General features: G+C 35.1%; 1 protein-coding gene across 1 annotated transcript; it reads right to left on the bottom strand.

Moving 5' to 3' along the window:
• Positions 1 to 7,840: 7,840 nt before the first annotated feature.
• On the bottom strand, positions 7,841 to 20,293 carry LOC114299778 (uncharacterized). The gene is made up of 5 exons (XM_028244611.2): positions 20,068 to 20,293; positions 11,507 to 11,580; positions 11,038 to 11,141; positions 10,829 to 10,894; positions 7,841 to 8,467 (listed from the first exon to the last, which is right to left on the bottom strand). The coding sequence occupies exons 1-5, from the start codon at positions 20,133 to 20,135 to the stop codon at positions 8,201 to 8,203; spliced, it is 579 nt and encodes a 192-aa protein (XP_028100412.1). The 5' UTR covers positions 20,136 to 20,293; the 3' UTR covers positions 7,841 to 8,200.
• Positions 20,294 to 20,797: the final 504 nt, after the last annotated feature.

Here is a 20,797-nt window from a genome sequence, read left to right as displayed (position 1 = left end):
ATGTTATATTTTATATAATGATAAATTAATATTATTTTTTTATAATGCATAGATTGTAAAATATTTATAAAAATAATTTATATATAGACATATATCAATAATTTCACTTAATTTTATAAAATATTATTTTAAAAGAATTAACCCGTGCGCTAGCTTCTTTAATAAAATTAAAGATAACGAGATTGCGATTTTCAATCAATCAAATAGAGAGAAGAGGCAAAATGATTGCTCTTGAGAAACAAAAAAAAAAAAATATTTTTCTAAGCAACTAAGAATTCTGTGCTTTAAAAGAAGTCTATTTTTCTTACCTTCTTTCTTTCTTTTTTTTATTTTATTTATAAACTCTATTTATATATACAAATTGGAGAATGTTATGATGTACAAGTGCACATCATATGCATCATATATAAAAAGTATAATTTCTCTCATAAAACGTATATCTTTTTGTCACACAAAATATAACTTTCTTTTGTCCACACAAAATATAACTTTTTGCTTTTCACAAAATATATAACTTCTCTTACAAAAAGTTTAACTTTTGTTATACATGATTTTTAGATGCACATCATGTCTTCAAAATTCACAACTTTCATCACAAAAATTGTAATTTTCATCTCACAAAATGTATAATTTCTCTGACAAAAAGTATAATTTTTCCTACAATGTGCACTTGTAGCCTCTCAAATAAAATTTATATCAAAAAACAAAAAAAAAAAATCACAAAAATGATGTTATAAATAAAAAACATCTTCATGGGTATTTTATTTTAAAGTGAAATGTCCACATTAAATTACATCATTATATACAAAAATTATCTATGAATTTTTTATTTTTATACCATTATTCAAAAAAAATGATATCGTGATATTTATTATGTCAATAAGACTACAGTCACCATATTTTTATATTTACTATCTAATGTGTGACATACACAATTATTGTTGTAATAATATCCATATAAGTCTCATTCATATTCATATTTAACTATTAATAGTTATGTGTAGTACTAAAGAAAAAAGGCTACAAAAATATGACAAGCACAGAATTGATTATTTTTTTAAACTTTTTTTTTTTTTTGATAAATCTATTTCTTGAACAATTTTAATGGTACCAATTTATGAAAACCTCTCAAAAAATTTATATAATACTACATAATTCTAAATATTAAAAATAATAATAATAATTAAAACAAAATTATGCATAGCTCCGCCCATGAACCCAACTTGAACTTACTAAAACCATTTTCCTAATCCAAAAAAAAAAAAAAAAAAAACACTTTCTATATCTTGCTTGCTTCCCAAGTGTTTCTATTACACGTGTACATATATATATAGAACTCTCATCTCATCTAAAATTTCTATACATACAAGTTTTACAAATCCTATCTACCCATTCCTCTGTTTGCCAAGAACTCTTTGTAGAGTGAGAACAGAGAGAAAGAGAGATGGTGAGTATTGATGAAGAAGTGGAAGACCTAAAGATTCATGTATTCAAGTGGAACGAGAAGCTACACAAGATAAAAGAATCATATGGGTTGTTCATGTTCTGCATTAGCTACACATCCAAGAAAACAACTCTTAAACGTGTCGGTTTTAGAGAAATCAACAAAACCTTTTCGTTTGAGCTTGAAGATTTATCAACCCCGCACTCAACAGAATGTTTGGTTTCTCATGCCATTGAAGCTAGAAATTTCTTTTCCGATGACATGGCTATAAATCTGAGAAAAGATGTATCTGCATATCTACTCAGTTGTTTCAAGTTCGACATCGAAAAAACAATGTATCAAAAGCCCACAATCGTCATAGTCGTAGATGTTTATATTTCGAGGATGATGACATATACTCCGATGATGTCACCATCACTCTTTTCGTGGAGCAAACAAGTTAAAAAGCGAAAAGTTGTAGCTGAAGAAGATGATGATGATGATAAGGGTGATTTTTCAAGGGTAATGCTATGGTACATTTAGGTGTACCATACATTTAGTTATGAATTTATATGATTTTATATCATAACCTATACCATATTAGTCATAACTATCACTATATTAACTCATAACTTAGTTATATTCAATTATTTACTTATACCATATTACTTCATAACCAGGTCATTAAAAGTGACCTGCTAAACAGGTCACTTTTTATAGTTATGAGCTAAAATCATATTTCTTCATAACTATAATCAAATTGATCATAACTTAGCTATAACTACATCTCATAACCAACACTATTTTGTTCATAACTAATATCACATATTTCATAACCACATCTCATAACCAACACCATTTTAGTCATAACTAACATCACATATTTCATAATCATAATCACATATCTCATAACCAACACCACTTTGATCATAACAAATATCACATATCTCATAACTATTGATCACATATCTCATAACCACATCTCATAACCAATCCCTTTGAGTCATAACCAACATCACATATCTCATAATCACAAGTCACATATCTCATAACTAACACCTTTTTGTCATAACTAATATCACATATCTCATAACCACTAATCACACATCTCATAACTACTACCCACATACATCATAACTACATCTCATAACCAATCCTTTTGAGTCATAACCAACATCACATATCTCATAACCACTAGTTACATATCTCGTAACAAACACCTTTTTGTCATGACCAATATCACATATTTCATAACCACTAATCACATATCTTATAATTAACACCTTTTTGCTCATAACCACATCACTTTGATCATAACCAACATCACATATCTCATAACTACTAGTCACATATCTAATAACCAACATCACATATCTCACAACCACTAGTCACATAACCAATATCTCATAACTCATAACCATTAATACATATAGCATAACCACACCCTTTGACACCACTTTGCTCATAACCATTACCCACATATCTCATAACCACTAACACATATAGCATAACCAAATACCCTTTGACACCACTTTGCTACTAACACATATAGCATAACCAAATACCCTTTGACACCACTTTGCTCATAACCATTACTCACATATCTCATAACCGCTCATAACTATTACCCACATATCTCATAACCACTAACACATGTAGCATAACCAAATACTCTTTGACACCACTTTGCTCATAACCATTACCCACATATCTCATAACCACTCATAACCATTACCCACATATCTCATAACCACTAACACATATAGTATAACCAAACACCCTTTGACATCACTTTACTCATAACCATTACCCACATATCTCATAACAACTCATAACCATTACCCACATATCTCATAACCACTAACATATATAGCATAACCAAACACCCTTTGACACCACTTTGCTCATAACCATTACCCACATATCTCATAACCACTCATAACCATTATCCACATATCTCATAACCACTAACACATATACCATAACCAAACATCCTTTGGCACCACTTTACTCATAACCATTACCCACATATCTCATAACCACTAACACATATAGCATAACCAAACACCTTTTGACACCACTTTGCTCATAACTATTACCCACATATCTCATAACCACTCATAACCATTACCCACATATCTCATAACCACTAACACATATAGCATAACCAAACACCTTTTGACACCACTTTGCTCATAACTATTACCCACATATCTCATAACCACTAACACGTATAGCATAACCAAATACCCTTTGACACCACTTTGCTCGTAACCATTAGCCACATATCTCATAACCACTAACACATATAGCATAACCAAACACCATTTGACACCGCTTTGCTCATAACCATTACCCACATATCTCATAACCACTAACACATATAGCATAACCAAACACCCTTTGACACCACTTTACTCATAACCATTACCCACATATCTCATAACCAACATCACATATATCATAACTACTAATCACATATCTCATAACCAAACACCCTTTGACTTATAACTATACCACTCTACTCATAACCAAAATCACATATCTCGTAATCACTAATCATATATCTCATTACCTTTACCCACATATATTATAACCACATCTCATAACTAGCACCCTTTGTTTCATAATCAATATCACATATATCATAACTACTAATCATATATCTCAGAACCACTACCCACACAGAGAGATAGAGAGAGAGATTGACAGAGAGAGAAGAGTGATGAGTGTGAAAGAGAAAGAGAAGAGAGAGAGAAAGATGAAAAAATTGGTGAAAAGATATAGACAGGGAGAGAGAGAGAGAGAGAGAACAAAAAAAACGAAAAGAGATAAACGAGAGAGAGACAGGGAGAGATGAGCGAGAGAGAGAGAGAATAGAGATGAGAGAGATAAACAGAAGAGAGATGGACGAAAGACACAAAGAGAAAGAGAGAGACAGACAAAGAAGAGTGATGAATGAGAGAGAAAAAGAAGAGAGACAAAGACAGAGACACAGAGAGAAAGAGAGAGACAGACAGATAGAGAAGAGTGATGAGTGAGAGAGAGAGAGAGAGAGAGAGAAGAGAGACAGAGAAAGAGATAAGAAGATAAAAAAATGGGTGAAAAGAGAAATGTTCAAAAGAGTAAGACTACGTCTTTTTTTTTTTTTTTTTTTTTTAGTGACAGAAAAATAACGTTGCATTTATTTAAATCATTTTGTGACTATATATATATGAAGCAGTCTCAAAGCCACAATATATATATATATATATATTTTTTTTTTTTTTTTTTTTTTGTGCAACGGTACCTATTACGGTTGCAAAAAACTATTCTTTTTTTTTTTTTTGCGGCTGCAGCTGGTACCGTCACAAAAACTCTATTTTTTGCAACGGCAAGTTGTGCCGTCTCAAAAAGTCACATTTTTTTTTTTGCGACGGCAAGTTCTGCCATCTCAAAAGGTCACATTTTTTGCAACAGCAAGCTGTGCCGTCTAAAAAAGTCACATTTTTTTGCGACGGTAAGTTGTGCCGTCTCAAAAGGTCACATTTTTTGTGACGGCAAGCTGTGTCGTCTCAAAAAGTCACATTTTTCAGCGACGGCAAGTTATGCCGTCTCAAAAGATCACATTTTTTGCGACGGCAAGCTGTGCCGTCGCAAAAAGTTTCGTCTTTTAAGCCCACTTTTCTTGTAGTGATGTGAGAGGGGTGGTATTTATAAGACTTGGGAGGGAGGAGTTAATTTATATATATATAAAAATAAAATAAAATAAAAATTGATTGTTGGTGGAATTAACGGTTATATGACTCTTTCAAATTGTTTTGATTTAAATTTTTGACCATTGCACTGACAAGAGAGGCAGGGAGCCATTGGGGTTGAGTCGAGCCAGATGGGGAAGAAAATTTCGGGGCGAGCTCACGGGATGGGTCACACTCCATAACACCAGGGTCGGGTCGGGCTCTAGAACACATATCTTAGGTTGGGTTTAGGCTCAAGCCTAGTTCTGCCTACCCAGGGCACGAGCGGACTTAGGGTGTGCCGCGAGCTCGTGGGCCAAATTTACACCCCTATACGTGGGTAGTGGTTATTGGATATATGATTAGTGGTTATGATATATGTGATATTGATTATGAAACAATGGGTGTTGGTTATGAGATGTGGTTATAACATACGCGGGTAAAGGTAATGAGATATATGATTAGTGATTATGAGATATGTGGTTTTGGTTATGAGCAGAGTGGTATAGTTATAAGTCAAAGAGTGTTTGGTTATGAGATATGTGATTAGTAGTTATGATATATGTGATGTTGGTTATGAGATATGTGGGTAATGGTTATGAGCAAAGTGGTGTCAAAGGGTGTTTGGTTATGCTATATGTGTTAGTGGTTATAAGATATGTGGGTAATAGTTATGAGCACAGTGGTGTCAAAGGGTGTTTGGTTATGCTATATGTGTTAGTGGTTTATGAGATATGTGAGTAACGGTTATGAGCAAAGTGATGTCAAAGGTGGTTCATGAGATATGTGAGTAATGGTTATGAGCAAAGTGGTGTCAAAAGGGTGTTTGGTTATACTATATGTATTAGTGGTTATGAGATATGTGAGTAATGGTTATGAGTAAAGTGGTGTCAAAGGGTGTTTGGTTATGTTATATGTGTTAGTGGTTATGAGATATGTGGGTAATGGTTATGAGCAAAGTGGTGTCAAAGGGTGTTTGGTTATGCTATATGTGTTAGTGGTTATGAGATATGTGGGTAATGGTTATGAGTGGTTATGAGATATGTAGGTAATGGTTATGAGTAAAGTGGTGTCAAAGGGTGTTTGGTTATACTATATGTGTTAGTGGTTATGAGATATGTGGGTAATGGTTATGAGTGGTTATGAGATATGTGGGTAATGGTTATGAGCAAAGTGGTGTCAAAGAGTATTTGGTTATGCTATATGTGTTAGTGGTTATGAGATATGTGGGTAATGGTTATGAGTGGTTATGAGATATGTGAGTAATGGTTATGAGCAAAGTGGTGTCAAAGGGTATTTGGTTATGCTATATGTGTTAGTAGTTATGAGATATGTGGGTAATGGTTATGAGCAAAGTGGTGTCAAAGGGTATTTGGTTATGCTATATGTGTTAGTGGTTATGAGATACGTGGGTAATGGTTATGAGCAAAGTGGTGTCAAAGGGTGTGGTTATGCTACATGTACTAATGGTTATGAGTTATGAGATATTGGTTATGTGACTAGTGGTTGTGAGATATGTGATGTTGGTTATTAGATATGTGACTAGTAGTTATGAGATATGTGATGTTAGTTATGATCAAAGTGATGTGGTTATGAGCAAAAAGGTGTTAATTATAAGATATGTGATTAGTGGTTATGAGATATGTGATGTTGGTTACGACTCAAAGGGATTGGTTATGAGATGTGGTTATGATGTATGTGGGTAGTAGTTATGAGATGTGTGATTAGTGGTTATGAGATGTGTGATTAGTGGTTATGACAAAAAGGTGTTTGTTATGAGATATGTGACTAGTGGTTATGAGATATGTGATGTTGGTTATGACTCAAAAGGATTGGCTATGAGATGTGGTTATGAGATATGTGATCAATAGTTATGAGATATGTGATATTTGTTATGATCAAAGTGGTATTGGTTATGAGATATGTGATTATGATTATGAAATATGTGATGTTAGTTATGACTAAAATGGTGCTGGTTATGAGATGTGGTTATGAAATATGTGATATTAGTTATGAACAAAATGGTGTTGGTTATGAGATGTAGTTATAGCTAAGTTATGATCAATTTGATTATAGTTATGAAGAAATATGATTTTAGCTCATAACTATAAAAAGTGACATGTTTAGCAGCTCACTTTTAATGATGTGGCTCAATCTTAACCATTGATTTTGTATGTACCGTACATTTTTTATACAAAATGTACTATAGACTTACCCATTTTTCGAAGGGTTTAAAACAAAGAAAATTGTCTGTTGAAAAAGTTGAAGAGATTCGTGGTGTGTTATTGACTGATTTTGAGGAACCAATATCGAGCCATGAGTGTCAAGGGCTTTGCGAGGTTGAGGCTGTGATGAAGGTGAAGGAGTTTGATGGAGACGGTGGTTACGAAGCAGTTGGTGATTGTTCGATTTGTTTGGGGGAGATTTGTGGAGGAATGATGGTTGCGATAACGCCCTGCTCGCATGTGTTTCACAGGGACTGCATGCTCAAGTCGTTGCCAAAGACTAATCGATGTCCCTTTTGTAGATCATTTTGTGCTACCCTGATTTAGTACTTGTGTATAATAAATTCTTTGATTTAAAGGACCTGCTATAGATTAAATCTCCCAATTTTATGCAACTTACTATGTGATTCGAATTATTTGGTTATCTATTGAGTATATTGATAGTTCTGCAATTGCGTGCATTTCGAAACATAAAATTAGACATTCTAATGGAATGTTTATTTCATTCCAATAAATCAAACAATACCTCATAATAATGAACGATAATTCTATTTGTAATACATTTTTAATCGTGTAAAAAAAAATCTAAAAAAGAAAAAAAAAATTAATGCTAAAAATGCGTGAACCAAACCAGAACAGGACATGATAAATGATTATAACCATACAGAACAGACATACAGTCATTACACTTCACTGATATCACTAACTGCTCTCTCTCTCTCTCTCTCTCTCTCCCCCTCTCTCTCTCTCTCGTATTTAAAAATCTGATAGTAAATTGTGTCACCTTCCTCTTGTAAAGCAGCAAAGCCAAGTAGCACATGAGCTCAGATATCTACTCAAATCCAAATGCTACTGAAGGCTTCTTCAAGTGCCCGTTTCCTGCTCAATTCGACGCTCCACCCTCCTGCCCTTATACCTCTCTCTGCTCGAAGTTTCATCATTTCTTCATCATCAATATCATACCCTTGCATGTCATGATTAGATCCAATTGGAATAGGCAGTGGAGCCACGCCTGTTGGCCGTGGCTGCGCAATTCCACCCCCAGCAACTGCAGGGGCATACGCACCAGCAGCGACCCCTACTTGGGAGCTCTGGCTCATGCTCTGTCTCAATAAAGACGGTTTAGAACATGTGATGTGATGTTCATCAAGAAGAATCCTCAACACAAGCCCATTTATAGAAAATATTACATTCTTTTTTACCAAAAACAAAAAAAAAGAAAGCATTCTAAAATTAACACTAGCCATATTAAGTTCAGAATATTTCATAAATTGAACCATTATGAGATTTCATCAGTTACCAATGGAATAACAGAGGTTCAAGAAAGTTTGACAATGTAATATGGATGTTTGAGTATACAGAAAGCCATATATGTATATATATATATTAGCAGTCTACACACGCGATGCGTGTGCAACTTGAAAAAAGAAGTAATATTATAAGAATAATGACCCCCCAAAAAAAAATGCACATATAGTATGTGTTGCTTAAGTAGTTAAGGGCTTTCTTCATCAAACCATGGTCTCGGTTTCGAGTCCCAACCTCCTCTCTATATAATTTTTTTTATTTTAAATAGGCTAGAAGGGCATTTTCAGAACATGAGAACCCCTCACATATGTAATAATATATACACAGAGAGAGAGAGAGATAACAGAAAAGATGAAAGCATAAACATAATCTAGTAACACCACACTCATTAGGTTATTCCTGGCTATGTAATCAAGTAATCATAAAAGTCAGTTTCATTTTTCAAATTCAGGGGTGCAATATCCTAAAATTAAACGCCACAAGAACACCGACAAAAATCCACATTTATCATGTAATTAATTGTACTTAGGCACATGTAGGATTGGTGTTGATATTTATCATTCTCTGGTTTTCTCTAAACCTCTGATAATTGACTGACAAGTCCAAAATGCATGACGAACACGAGGACAATAATAGTAAAACAAATATTCCACTATTGGTTAAAACATCTGCATTGCTAATCCCATTCAATGGTGTATCTAAACTGAAAAAACCTAATCACTGCTAGTGTAAATAAATTCACACGCACAGGTTCATGCCAGATTAGTCCCAAATTCGCAGATTTGGGTTTTGAGAGCACAGATTCATCCATTCTCTGCTGAGTAATACACGTTTTTTTAGTAAGAGGCAAAGTAACTCAAACCCACAAAATCATATCTAATCACAAGCAGTATCACCACACTAAACAACTTCATTGTCAAGCATGTACCTAAAACATAAATATAATGAGCGTGACCAATTCAATTGTCCAGGTAATCTCACTATGTTTGTATTTGAGAGTTAGGTAACTTATAAGCCACGTTTAGTCATTAATATGTCAGGCTTTCGCACAGCAATCCAATAACCCAATTTCTGATTATTGACAACCATCAAGCAGCACTTCAATTAGGGAGGTTTAAATACATCTGGTACACATTAAGAAAATGTCTTCATATCAGCCAAATAGTTTTGCTCTACACAGACGCCTTTACACTTCTTACTTAAGGCTAAATGTATGTGCATCAACAATCATTTATAGAATATAAATAGCCTCAAATTCCTTGCTGAAATACAGGATCTTAGATATATAAAAAGAAAAAATAATAAATTAAAAAATGGTGTCTCTTACATCAAATTTAAGATAGGATACACAAGAAATCTATGCAGAGATTCAGGAAAATTAGGTTCCATACTGGTAACATGTTGAGAACATATTGCCAAGTTTAAGAAACAAATAATTATGCAAAACATCAAAGGATCAGCATTATCAAATCTGTGATAACATAAAGGCTTAAAAATTGGCACACATCATCAACTGTTATTATTATTATCATCATCAATTTCATTCTCACAATACAGATAAAATTAGACATGGCACAGTGTGATTTAGCTAAAGCTACGGCTCTTAAGGATGGACACAACATAATTCAAGTAGCTAAACTAACATAATGGCTGAAAATTTGGCAAACATCATCAACTATTATTATTGTTATTATCATCAATTTCATGCTCACAATACAGCTAAAATTAGACATGTCACAGTGTGATTTAGCTAAAGCTACGGCTCTTAAGGATGGACACAACATAATTCAAGTAGCTAAACCAACTAGTTGGGACGAGACTTTTCAAGTCCCATGTTCTTTGGCCATCAACTAGGTTTTTAATAGTAGGATATAAAGCAAGCCAAAAAGTTAATCTGCCAACTCCAATCAATCTACAATCTCATATTGGACAGCATAGTTGCAGTGCCACCTAATGATATTCAAAAAAGTGGAGTTAAGTCCCCTAGGGGACAACCCAGCCGCTTAGGCTGCAGTCCCCCAATAAAGAGACTCAAGTTCAAGCTCTTTAAATTACCTATCAAAAACATAAAAGTAACAGTGCACTTGAAGATGGCTAAGAAAGATTTTAAGTAGGCAAGTGACAAGATGAAATGATAATGCATGTAATCTTCTCACCATATCACCATCAGCCTGTGCAGGCTGTCCTTTGCTTGCAGCCAATGCTGCTGCATACTCTTCGGCCTGTAATAATAAAATAACCAGACTAAGAATACTCAAGAAAATTTTGCAACAGAAACCACAGAATTCACAACCTTTAAAAAACCTAAATTAAATAAAACATTGTTCAGTATGATACAAGAAATTCAGCTAACTTCACAACAAACCTTACGTGCTTGAGCATTCATAATTTGTTCAGCATTTTCTTTCTCGTACTCTGCAATTTTTTCTTCAATAGCAGGAACATCTATTCCTTCAACCAAGTTGAATACTGAAAAAATAAATAAACAAATAAATAATTCTTCAGTACATAAGATAAGATTTTATTGCCAAAAAGATAAATAGAATGAAGCTCAACCCAAACCCTATGGAGGAAACAAAGGGCACAAGGAAAAAAGGTCTTTTACATCCCAAGAGGGGATTAGAAAACCAAATAACAAACCTCTCACAACCTAAGAGGGAAGGCAACATAATGAACTCTCTATTACAAGACCTGAGGTAATAGGTGAAATCACACACCAACAACAGGAACACCTATATCCAAGTCAAGGCACCTAGAATGCCCATGTCAAGACTTCTACAAAGAAGGAAAGCATTTCTATAAAAAGAAAACTCTTATAAACTACAAAAACTTACTCATGTCTTCCACTTCCTCCAAGTAATCATTGTACTCTGTCAATGATGGGAAATCCTCTTCTCTTTTATTAAATCTGTCAAAATTGTGCAAAACAAAAAAGAAGAAAACAAACAGAGATCAAGAATTCAACTTATTATAATCTTCATTATACATTAACTAGAAGCAAACTGGCGATCAATAACACAGTGAGGTAAGTGAAGGAGTAAAATCACACAAACAAATCTCAGATGTTCGAATTGACAATCAGATACTTCATTCATCACCGGAGGAGGAGATGCAAGAAAAATTACCAATGGCAGTCACATATTTCTATGCGGATCTTAGCAAAAAAGGTTGGCTTATTTTGGAAAATACATTCAACCAACTCCTATCCTTTTACCTATTAAAATCTTAGAAGGTTTCACAAAACCTTTATCACTTAAGTTTTGACTTTTCGGAAATATATTAGCCGATGAATTAACAAATCTCAAATTTTTTAATTGGCAATCAAGTGCTTCATTCATCATTCTACAATTTATCAATACCATACAGGCGAAACTAAAAAAAAAATAAAAAAATTGTTTTCTATAGTAACAAATAAGAATCTTTTTTGCTTCACTTAGAATCATTTTGTGGATTAGCACATACCCACGTCAAGTTTGTCCATGCCATTATTGTGGACAATGGATATCTATAATATGATCCTCGTTTTATTTTTCCTATTTTCTTATTATCTCTTTAGAGAAGCCACTTTGTGCATATATTGTCAAAGGCTGTGTTACCTCAATTCTTCTATTTCTGCCAAAGTACCCATGTCCAATGGACATGATAAGAGTAAGGGTGTGGGATATGTGTTCGACAGTCATACCCAATTCAGATACTTGGATTCCTTAATTTTTTTACGATGTATGAAGAAAAAGAAACTCACGTTAGCTAGAAATGAAACATCTCTAGCCTCACACAATGATGAGTGATAAAAATTCTTCTTTTTTTTTTTTCCTGTATCTTATTTAATTTTAGGGTATGGCTTCTCTCATTTTAGAGTTCCAGCTGGACCGAATAGTTCAAACCACCAGATGAATGCATGTCAGCTGAAATGGCAAAGAACGGCTCAGATTAAGCCACACAGTCACACCCAGATTCATCTCAATACTGCATCATTTCCAACTTAACGGAAAGAAAAGCTTCCGTTCAAAAAATTTAATCTCAGTGCTGACACATGATCATCATCTTTTTCTCTCAAACGATTTCGAAATTTAAAAGGAACTCTAATCTGAGTAGTTGCTGTGATTATGAAACCCTTCTCCACATATTGAAAAGCCAATAAATTTAGTATGAAGTTTTGTCAGTTCAAATTATTGTTTGTAAATTCAAATCTTTACAGCACCTCAAACTTTGTTTTAATCAACTCTGTAACAGTCGGGCATAAACTTCTTGTCCAGAAAAACTAAACAAACAACAACAAAACATTTTTCCTTCTATGCAGCAAAACCTAAGAAGCACGGACACTTCTAAGCAGATGACATATCCGTGTTGTGTCCGTGTCGGACACCGACTGTCACGACCCGAACCCGCCCCTATGGGTTAAGGACGTAACCAGCCAGTAATCCTGAGATTACCTACGGCCTCAAACCAAAATAGACATAACTCAACAGAGTAAAGGGGCCAAACGGAAGCAATAATCAAAAACTTTGTCCATAGAGCCGTGCTTATATGCACTTCAAAACAAACCATACTCATATACGTTAATAACCCACGTCAAAAGTACAGTACCATAAAATTCTTTACAGACAGGATCATCCAACTAAGTCAACCCATGACAGACTATTTACAAATATACATAAAGTCCTTGCCAGCAAAACAAAATATAGTTACATAACAAAATGGCAAGGATAGGTCTTGTGCGTGAGACACAAGGCTGACTTTCTCAAAACTCATGTTGTTCCTGGCAGACTTCACTAGGGCTGGGTTTGGACTTCCCTCGGCTCACCTACAAACACATGAATGAGCGTGAGCGATAGCTCAGTGAATAATATCAAATACAGAAGTCATATAAACAATATGTAAGACAATATACTCCAAACAGCCTTAGGCCCAATTCATATTCCTACTTAACATATGTACATTTATGTAAGGTTTAGATCGAGTGACTGTAGTTCCAAACATACTGGCCTTTGGCCCATTCATTTATGTCAAAACGGCCTTCGGCCCACCCATTTATGTCATAACGGCTTTCGGCCCATATATTTGTGGCAAAACGGCCTTCGGCCCACTCATTCATGTCAAAACGACCTTTGGTCCATCCATATATGTCAAAACAGCCTTCGGTCCGTTCATGTACATCAAAACGACCTTTGGTCCAGTCATTTCTATCAAAACGACCTTCGGTCCATTCATTTCTATCAAAACGACCTCCGGTCCATTCATTACTATCAAAACGACCTTTGGTCCATTCATCTCTATCAAAACGACCTCTGGTCCATTCATTTCTATCAAAATGACCTTAGGTCCAATTATTTTCATGTCAAACTTTTGTCCACAATCCCAATCAGCAATTCATAAAGCTTATAAGGGAATAAACAATTAGACATTCACAATTATTCGAATATCGATATTACTCACAGTAATCGGCTTGTAGATTCGCCCTGGAGCTTGACCCTACACATTCCATGAACACAAAAGGGTCATTATCAATTCAACCCGTTCTTTAATTCACATATTCCTCTTTAGGCTTTATTCTTATTTCATTAACTCATTTACCATGCTTAACACATGCCTAAAAGTGCTTACAAGTGAAAGAGAACGGAAAACAAAACACAGAACGAGCATATAAAATTTCAGAGAACAAGGTCCCCGCTCGAGCGTCAACTTCCCCGCTCGAGCGGACCGTTAAGGCTTGCAAAAGTACTGGTTGCATGAAAAATACGCTCGGCCGTGGAATAAAGCGCTCGAGCGGAAGGCCTGTCTACAAAACTCCCCGCTTGAGCGTGAGATATCCCGCTCGAGCGGACATCCAACTCTACAAAAAGTGCTGGGAGCACGATTTCTCCGCTCGAGCGGCCCTTCCCCCGCTCGAGCGGAAGTCAAAATTCTGGAAATTCCAGATTGAGTTCTTGAGCTTCACCTCGACTTTCAACCCACAATTTATGCATGTTATGGCTCAAAATTCACATTTACTGATGCTAACATGCTACCAATACAAAATTACAACATTAGGAAGCTCCATTTCTTATGTCATTTACATGCATGCCTCAAATTAATCCAAATTCATCACCAACATATCAAGTTTCAACATGCAAAGCTTGCTCTTTCATAATCTACTCTTGCATGTAAGAAATACACATTATTCACAACTTATTTGGTGAAGAAGTGGTCATACCCATGGATTTCATTCAAATTTCAATATAGATTACACAAAGTAAGCTCAAACATGGAAATCTATAACAATTCTTTACATGCATGCTTCTATTAGCTTGAAATTCAACATATACAACTCAATCCCTTCATATTCAAACTAATTCATGGTCTTGGCCATCTATTAAACTTGAATTCACAAGATGATGACTAAAAATGCATGCATTACTCACCAAGGAGTTTAATCTCCACAATCTATGGCAATTCTTTGAGCTTAACCTCCAAAATTTCCAAGCTTTAGGCCAACCCTCAATCTCCTATTCTCTCTTTTTCCAACCGACCCTCTCTTCTCTTCTTTGAGTTTATTATCAGTCAAAATGAGGCTAGGGAGAGAGAGATTGAGTGTTTAAAACTTGACAACAAAACCCACTAAGGCCAATATTATAATAATAAAGTAGTTGGGCTCTAATTCATCAATTTAATCGGTTTAATCTAACCCGAATCAATTTTCAATTAAATTTCACCGTAGGCTCTAAAAATTATGCCAATCACAATGGTGTAATCAATTTCGGGTTCTGTGGCCGATAGGGCCCTCAATTTAATTCCCAAAGTAGTTTACTCAAACAGATATTCCTACAGTAAACAGATAGAATTGCAAAATCACACCACATAATGGCACATAAAATCATGCTGAACACATAATCATATTCAAATTAAGGATCAATTTAGCATATTACGGAACAGGGGTATCACACCGACACTCTTTGGACACTTCCCCGACATGTGTCTGACACTCTTCAAAACGTGTCCCATTTTTTAATTTTTTTTAAAGACCCGGACACTCTTTGGATACATGGAGGACACACGTATCTATCACTTAAACACACGTGCTTATGGATTAGACACAGGTGAAACTAATTATAAGTTCGAACAAAATAACTTATGATACAATAATAAAACAAAAACCATCTTAATTTATAAAAATTAGTGTCATATTACATTCTTTATTATCTTTGAATGATATATTCATATATATAACATATAATAAATATATAAATTTATATATTTTATGTGTGTCCCCCACGTGTCGTGTCCTATATTTTTTGAAAATTAGCGTGTCGACGTGTCCATGTCGTGTCGCGTGTCCGTATCCATACTTCTTTGAGCAAAACTAAACAACAGCAAATTGTAAGTGTAAATTGCATATTTTTTTACAATTAAACCCCCCTCTAAGGAGTTGATGAACAGACATTAAAAAAAATGTTAGGGACGTAAATATTCCACAGAAACCAAACCAGTATAGAAAGATGTTGAATTTTTTTATTTAATGCTGCATTGAGGCTAAAGATGCATTACCGAGAGAGAAAGTTTGTCCCAACAATTCTTACAGCCATGGTTGTTTTTTTTTTTCTGAAAAGCCAACAAGAAGTTTTATTAAAGAAGAAAGTGTGGAGGACAAGAAGTCCTCATACAATGAACAAGAACCCAATCAAAATACAAACAACTATCAGAAAAAGAAAGGGAAAACAAGAAAGTCCAAACACTAGGGGTTGCAAACAGCAAACCAATCCCTAGAAATCAAGAAAAGTGGAACTCCTTTAAACGGAGGAGACACAAAAGCCCAAAAAGAAGCCAAAAAACCTGCCCTATCCCACAAAGAATCTACAACAGCCTCCTTTCCATCAAAGATTCTTGAATTCCTTTCCAGCCAGATGATCCAGAAAATAGCACAAACAATACAAGACCACAAAATTTTGGCTTTCTCAGAGCTGCCAAACCCATCAAACCTAACAAGAAGCATATGTGTGCAATCCCGTGGAGCAACCCATGTAACATCACACAAACCAAATAGATGCTGCCATAACTGCATAGCCACCGAACAATGAAGAAATAGATGATCCGCCGATTCCGAACTCCTCTTGCACATCACGCACCAATGAGGGCAAAGATAGTGATTAGGCCTTCTCCTTTGGAAAAGGTCATTGGTCATGACACCTCTATGAGCTAAGGACCACATGAAAAACTTGACTTTATGAGGAACACCCGTTTTCCAGATTTTCATATGTAGAGGAAACAAAGGAACGGAAGATTTATCAATGAGATTGTCAAACAAAGATTTACAAGAAAAGACCCCTGAAGAACTGATATTCCATATCCTTTTATCGGGAGATAAAACTAAGGAAACCCCATCAATCAATGTCAACAAAGATGCCAACTCAAGAGACTCCCTATCACTTAGATTCCTAAAGAAATTGAAATTCCAAGAGATTGGTGCCACATTAGAACAGGCCACCGACGCAATTGACACATTTCGTGCATGAACCAATCGGTATAAAAGTGGAAAAGCTTGATCAAAAGGTGTCTCCCCCACCCAAACATCCTCCCAAAATCGAATGCTGGCCCCATCACCCACTTTCATAGACACAAACCGAGACACAATGGGAAACAAACGAGAGATAGACTTCCATGGAGAATGACAATTGCCTCTGCTAACCACAATAGAATCTCTACCATTAGCCTGAGTTCCGTACTTGCTTCTAATAATAGAACACCATAAAGGCTCACTTTCCTCAGGAAATCTCCACAACCATTTGCTCAAGAGGGCAATGTTTCTAGCAACAATGTTCCCAATAGCAAGACCCCCTTTATGCCGAGGGAGAGAGACAACCTCCCAACTGACTAAGTGATCCCTCTTACCCTCATCACACCCCTCCCACAAAAAATCTCTCAACAATTTCTCAATTTGCCTTGCAAAACGAACCGGTATCTTGAAAATGGACAAAAAATAAATAGGAATACAGCTCAACACTGATTGTACCAAAGTATATCTCCCACCCCGAGACAACAATGCTCGCCTCCAACCCTCCAATCTTTTCCCAATCTTAACAAGGACTAGATTCCAAAAGGCCTCTGTTCTAGGATCACCACCCAATGGGAGCCCCAAATACTTCAGAGGAAGCTTCTCAATGGGGCAACCCAACACATCCGCCATACGAAGCTCGCAACTACGCTCAAGATTAATACCCACAACACAACTCTTAGTGAGATTGACCTTAAGGCCGGATACAACTTCAAAGATTCTCAAAAGCATAAGTAGATTACAGACCATACTTTCCTCCTTAGAAGAGAAAAATATGGTATCATCTGCAAACTGCAAATGAGTCACACTAATCATATCTCTACCCACCACAAACCCCTCAATAGCCCCCTTATCCCTAGCAACATCAATTAACCTCCCCGGCACGTCAGCCACTACGACAAATAAAAATGGAGATAATGGGCCTCCCTGCCTTAATCCCTGAGACGCATGAAAAGAATTCCCGGCTTTTCCATTCACAATAACCGACATATTGCACGATGACACACACCCACAAATCCACTTCCTCCACCTAAAACCGAAACCCTTCTTTTCCAAAACAAAGTCCAAAAAACCCCAATCCACATGATCATATGCTTTCTCAAAGTCTACCTTAAATACTACCCCCTCCTTACGTAACGCTCTATATTCCTCCACAACCTCATTGGCCACTAAGACCACATCCAAAATTTGCCTTCCATGCACGAAGGCGCCCTGTGAAACAGAAATCGTTTCCTTCCAGCCATGGTTGTTTATCAAAGGCTTCCATGTTAGTTTTTGGGTGAGAAGGAAAGGGATATCGAATTTTGGGCAAGCATAGAGCAGAGCATGAATGAGAGAGAGATTTGACATCGTTTCAGAGAATAGGAACAAATGTGAGTGTTGAAATTTCTGAACGGCACTAGGTTAGGTTTCCGTTTAGTTAATAACGATGTCATATTGAAGTGGGTCTGGACTTTTGATTGTGTGGCTTAATCTGAGCCGTTCTTTGCCATTTCAACTAGCGTGCCTTCATCTAGTGGTTTGAACTGTTCAGTCCAGTTGGAACTCCAACATGAGAGAAGCCATACCCTTAATTTTAAGTACATTCCTATATAATTTACAATATCTTATCTAAGAATATTATACAAAATGCAATATATAGAAATGTCCATGACACATCTTTGTACCCATATCCAACTATTGGATATATATCTCAATATCATAAGATTTAGGTTTATGAAGGTCTAACACTTGAACAAACACCCACACCCAATGCTTGTATCAGAGTCCATACAACATAGGTCAAAGTTCCAAAAAAACAACATAAGTCAAATTCCAAAAACAGAGTGTAATCTTAAAGGCATGAAATCTAAAAATTTTGGTTTTCAGCCTATTGTTCATAAAGTACAGTTTGTTTTGATTTTGAAACACTTTACACTGATACCGATCAAACTGACCGAAATATTATATTCAAACACTTTATATATTCAAAATTTGTTAGTATTAGAAGATAAATGACCAATATATTTGCATCTAAAGATATGAACACAAGCTTGTTTCTAGTATTTTCTTGCGCCACTACATCTTACCTTACCACATGGCATCCATGCCCAAGGCAACAACACATGGCTGGCTAGCTGCCACACAAGTTCTAGATAGGATTAGTAGATGCGAACACCTAGTAATCCTTTAGCTTGTTTTTAGAAAGCAGAAAAAAAAAAAAAAAAGGGTATCAAATCAACAAATACTACATGTTTTGCAAAAAGGTTAGGAAGGGAGTTATTTACAAAACATCCCTGCCATTTTTCTTTAATTATTCCTGATATGGGATTTCTATAGATTTTTATAAAACACTTAAAACCTCTTGTGAATCCCATTTACACGATAAACCAAACCATAAGTATGTGGTCAATTTTGGTTTCTCAACAAACAAAATTGAAGAGTGGGATTTTTGGTGCCAATTGAGGCGTGTATGTTGTGACCTTGAAGCTTGAATAACCAGCACTTAACCAATATATTCTACAAGAAACTGAAAAATAATTTGTTCTCCAAGGCTAGAGGTATCTATCATTATAAATGTAAATAAAAATTACAGATAAGAGAAGACACAAATATTCTTCCAGTCACCAAATCTAAAACCCAATTCATTACAAAAATTTCATTTTTTGTTTTTTTTTTTTCCTTTTTCCTTTAACATACCATTCAATATTCCGATTCCAATTATCAATAGTCAAACAAGAACACCCCCTTCTTAACCTTCATAATTCCAGAGTGTTTCCCAAATTTCAGAGTATAATCCAAACCCTTAAACCCACTAAACCCAACAAGTACAAAACTCTAATTAACAAATATATATATGTGAAAAGAAAGAGAAGGAAGAGAAAGTACATGCTGGCAATCCGCTTGCGGATGGCCATCTCCTTGGCGAAGGAATTGGTTCCGGAGGCAACCATCATTGGGAGAGGGGCTTTCTCGTCTGCTTCGATTTCACAGTATATTTATACAGAATCCATTGTTGTGAGTATGTAAAAATAGAGGAGATACAGAGAGATTTGATTTTATTATTATTATATCATGGAGGGAGAATTTTTAATTAAATTTTAGTCTACTTTTTTTATTCAGATTTTTTGACCAACCAAAATGAATTTTGAATGTGAAAAAGTATAATTTATCCTTAAAAAAATTATTTTTTCAACTAATGCAATTAAATTATGGGGTAAATAACACTTTGCATTTGATTTGTAGACATGAAATCGTGACAATTAAAATTATTATTTTATTGTACATGTCTTTTTAACAAAAGTTAGTAATAATAATGTCACAAGTATATAATTATATTTTACCCCAAAATTTATATCAAATTATAATTATATTAAGCTAAAACAAAATATAAATTTTGAACGATTAAGACGATGAACTAAGATTTTGTAGAAATTAGAATCACAAAGTTTTGTTTTCCATATTGTTTGGGATGACCTAAATAAGTGTATTTTTTGTCTTTTTACGAAAAGATGTGTAGAAAAGTAAAGAGGTGATGTGATGGAAAAAAGATAAAAAGATAAAAATATGGATAGTTTTGATGTTGCCAAACTTGGTCATAATTTTCTGTCTATTCCTC

The sequence above is a fragment of the Camellia sinensis genome, unplaced genomic scaffold, assembly GCF_055761805.1.
Source record: "Camellia sinensis isolate YWXY unplaced genomic scaffold, ASM5576180v1 Unanchor10, whole genome shotgun sequence".
Taxonomy (NCBI): Eukaryota; Viridiplantae; Streptophyta; class Magnoliopsida; order Ericales; family Theaceae; genus Camellia; species Camellia sinensis.
The sequence above is the reverse complement of the archived record's forward strand: the minus strand, read 5'-3'. Positions and strand labels throughout refer to the sequence as shown.

What these genes read in the sequence shown, in the direction of transcription:
- LOC114299778 (XM_028244611.2), bottom strand. Translation starts at nt 20,135, where the DNA reads ATGATGGTTGCCTCCGGAACCAATTCCTTCGCCAAGGAGATGGCCATC. An exon ending in GGAGGAAGTGGAAGACATGA is followed by an intron (nt 11,142 to 11,506) that starts GTAAGTTTTTGT and finishes TTATTTTTTCAG; the next exon opens with TATTCAACTTGGTTGAAGGA. An exon ending in CACAGGCTGATGGTGATATG is followed by an intron (nt 8,468 to 10,828) that starts GTGAGAAGATTA and finishes TTATTGAGACAG; the next exon opens with AGCATGAGCCAGAGCTCCCA.